The sequence below is a fragment of the Gastrolobium bilobum genome, unplaced genomic scaffold, assembly GCF_033153095.1.
Source record: "Gastrolobium bilobum isolate Gb01-03AN ecotype WA unplaced genomic scaffold, APGP_CSIRO_Gbil_v1 utg107053, whole genome shotgun sequence".
In the NCBI taxonomy this organism is placed as follows: Eukaryota; Viridiplantae; Streptophyta; class Magnoliopsida; order Fabales; family Fabaceae; genus Gastrolobium; species Gastrolobium bilobum.
This window is the reverse complement of record NW_026898338.1, coordinates 46785-50683: the sequence shown is the minus strand read 5'-3', so window position 1 is coordinate 50683 and position 3899 is coordinate 46785. Positions and strand designations below refer to the sequence as shown.

Here is a 3899-nt window from a genome sequence, read left to right as displayed (position 1 = left end):
GATTCAACTGAATCAAGAGGTTAATAAAAGATTCAAATTTGAAAATTTGAAAATAAGGAACAAAGGTCGGGATATGTATAATTTTTTTTTTACTAATTAATTTTTTTTCGAGCAAATAGAATTGTATTCTTTAAAAAATGTAAAGTTTTTTAATTAAACTGATTAAAGATTAAAAAAACAAAACGATTAGAACCTACTTACATTCGGTCCAGTTAAAAAATAAACAGAGATGTAAACAAAGGAAATTGAAGTTAATAAGGTTAATATAATTAAAGTTAAATTTTGTAGCTTGTGATGTTAAGATGAGTACGGATATTGTGTTTGTTTGGAAAACAAAAGAAATACTTGAATTCCAGTTATTAACGTTAATAAAAATAAAAGAGTGAATTATATCCCTTACACAAACAATGAATTATTTTTTTTCTTAAAAAGAAAAGCGCAAACGAATACATTAATAAACACCACGTAACATTTTGTTTTTGTTGTACTCAACATAGCAAAACATCACAAACTTGGACATTTAATAAACGTAAGTTAAAAAAGATGCAAACACTTAAAGATGTAACTCCAACAAAAAAAATGTCTATGCAAGAGTTTGTCAAATAAACATCATGTCCCAAGACGCAAAATAACACTCTTCAGTCACAGCAGCCCAATCTACAGCGTACTCTCATCTGCCTCTGCATCAAATCTATTTAAAAAAAAAGAAAAAATAAATTATCACTGTTTTCACTTCGCGTAAGAAAAAATACATATAAACACAAATGAATTTTAAATAAAAATATAAGAACCACAGTACGTAACTCCTTTTCAAGCTTTATTTTCTTTGTCGGCCGAACAGCTGAAAATTTAAATTCTCCAGCAATGGAATCATGAGAAGTGAGCACAGGTGTCAACATCGTCAGAGAGACATCACTAACGTCAGCACTGTCACAGGTCTGACTTTCAACATCCTGTGTTTTTTTTTTGTTTTTTTTTTCAGATAAAAAAGGTATGTCAAATATGTATTTATATATTTTTAATAACATGAATCTAAATCGAATTCATAGCTCACCGCAACCTTTTCCAGTTCCGGCGAAACAACTTCATTTTCGCGTGCATTATCGAAATTTGCTTCATCCTGTGATAGACAACAACCAACAACAGTAAATATAATGTATAAGAAAAATAGTTATCTAAAAGAAATATATAAGCAGCATACATTTGGATCTATAAGAGACTTAATGAACGCTGAGGTTACAACTTGATATTTGGGCTCACTATTTGTGTTCAAATCCTTTTGCTTAACTTTTATCTTGAACAACATTGACTTTTCATTCAGAACATTTAACTCATTTGGAAATTGATCCAAATCGGCACCCTAAAAAAAATGAAAAGAGAAAAAAAATTATTCTAAAAAAAAAGAACAGAACATAGACAGCGCAAACAGAGAGCACAAAACGACAAAAAATACATTTTAACCATAACACAGCAATTAAAAAACAAACCCTCTTGAAATGCAGCTCGCGCAATTCAGCAGCACTCATTCCCAACAAAGACACACAGTCGCGATCAAACAGAATAAAGGATGCGGAATCTGTGTTATCCACAACTCTGACCTAAACACTAAATCTGGAGTTTTGCGAAATTGTATATCAGCAACGTACATGAATGATACGGATTAAAGACAGGTTATAAACTAAGAAGAATATTTTACCTCGGATAATAATCTTCCCAATGTTTTTGGCAGTTCTTACAATACCACTTCTCAAAATCCTCATAAACGGAAAATGGACACTTTTTGCATGACTTGTACCACCAGTTGTATTTGCTCTCAATTGCCTTTATAGTCCCGTATGTGATGCAGGTAGTTACCTTAATTAAAGCAATCGCAGTTTAACATAAAATATCATCAATACAAAATTGACAGAATTAAAGGAAAGTAAAAATTAAAGAAAAGTAAAAATAAAATTTGAACATTTACCTCAACACAAAGTTTCACATCACTGATAGACTTTTTTTCAGTCTCCTTAAGAAAATCATTTTCGAAAGAATAGGATGACTGAGTAGACAATTGAGTCATCCTTGTACTACTTTCCACACCATCAATCGAGAGACTATAACGCAAAAATTAATAATTTAAAAATCAAAAAAATATGAAAATCCATTAATCAATAACCGAATAAATGAGCTGAAGAAAGAAGGTACACACCATTTTTTGAACTCAACAATCTCATTCAGTTTTGAATCCATTACAATCCTTGTTGTATATTTTGTATTTGTTATCCCGACCTTACCTATTGAGTTAAAAGGTTCAGATAAACATTGAATACAGAAGCAAAATTAATTAAAATAACGTGCATAAAAACTGATTATAAAAGAAAAAATTAAAACAACGTTGTTTGGAAAAAACATACCTCTAAAACACTTAATCCTTCCCAATTGGACTATCAGGACGTTATGAGGATCGTCGTTGTCTGCCAAAAAAGATTGGACCTCATCCACATAATGCTCCCACAAAGTGCACTCCAACTTATGACCCCTACACGTGAGTTGCAGCAAGCACAACGTTAATACGCGTAAAATATAAGCTATGTTAGCTGGACAAAAATAATTCATTTAACTAAACATTTGTAAGTACCTCAGGTCGTCAAGCTCCAACACCACCATTTTTGTCTTCCTACCAGAAACCACACGATCACAAACTTTCCCAATTCTTGATATTAAACCAATGACGTCTACAAAAAAAAAAACGCAGCAAAGAGTTTGTGAAAAAAATTATGCAATAATAAAAAACGAATACAGAAACATAAAAAACACAGTTAATGAAAAAAATAATGATACAGAATAAGATTACTCGTGACAAAATATTAAAAACACAAAACTATAACCGCAAAGAGTTTAAAAATAAGGAAATAGTCATGATACAGAATAAACCAATGACGTTTAAAAATTAAAAAAAGGCAGCAAAGAGTATGGGAAAAAATAAAACCCGCAATAATTAAAAAAAGGATAACAGTGAGGAAGAACTATTACCGACTAAGTAAGGTACCTTTGACAGTGGTGTGGATCCTACCACCCTACAAAAGAATGGAGCCAACTTATGTCAACAACGTTAACTAAAATGATCAAAACAAAGATGGAAGATTTTTAAAACACAAAACACAACCTGTTCATCCAATAAAACCATTTCAAGATTGTCCTCCAAATTTTTACGCTGAAAGTTAGGAACTTTCCAAGTCCGAACCACCTTCACCTTAATCCTCCAGTCCTCTTTGGCAGGATTAACATCCTTCAGAAAATCATATTTTGAACTCATATTTTGTGTAAGAAGAAAAAACAGAGAAGCAATCACCGACGTTGAAGAATAATGCGTAGCAGGAATTGTATAAATGAGAGTGATTTATAGTTTTTGAATTGTCTTCTTTAAAAAATGTGAAGTTTTTGAATTAAACTGAACAAAGATTTAAAAAACAAAGAAAAAGACAAAAGAGTGATTCAGTAGTTATAAATGAGATTTTCATGGAATAAAACAGTCATTTGTTTTAATAACAATATGAATATCCCATTTTTTTTTCAAAAAACGTAAAGATTTGAATTAAACTCAATAAAAGTTAAAAAAAATGATTAGAGTACATGATAACCATCAATTATTTAAAAAACGAAGATGACGACAAAAGAGTGATTCAGTAGTTATAAATGAGATTTTCATGGAATAAAACAGAAGTTTTTTCTAATAACAAAACACTCATACCTGATTCCACTGAATCAAGAGGTTAATAAAAGATTCAAATTTAAAAATCTAAAAGTAAGGAACAAAGGTCGGGATATGTATAATTTTTTTTTTTTTACTAATTAATTTTTTTTTCGAGTAAATAGAATTGTATTCTTTAAAAAATGTGAAGTTTTTGAATTAAACT

The 3899-nt window shown here is 30.2% G+C and overlaps 1 protein-coding gene across 1 annotated transcript; it reads right to left on the bottom strand.

Moving 5' to 3' along the window:
- Positions 1-1054: 1054 nt before the first annotated feature.
- Positions 1055-3298, bottom strand: LOC133315020 (uncharacterized; the record flags this gene model as incomplete). The annotated part of the gene is made up of 10 exons (XM_061516564.1): positions 3149-3298; positions 3032-3059; positions 2621-2717; positions 2397-2521; positions 2192-2276; positions 1964-2096; positions 1737-1854; positions 1488-1576; positions 1202-1360; positions 1055-1120 (listed from the first exon to the last, which is right to left on the bottom strand). Coding segments are annotated over exons 1-10 (1050 nt in total), but the record flags the coding sequence as incomplete, so codon positions are not given.
- Between the last annotated feature and the right edge of the window lie 601 nt (positions 3299-3899).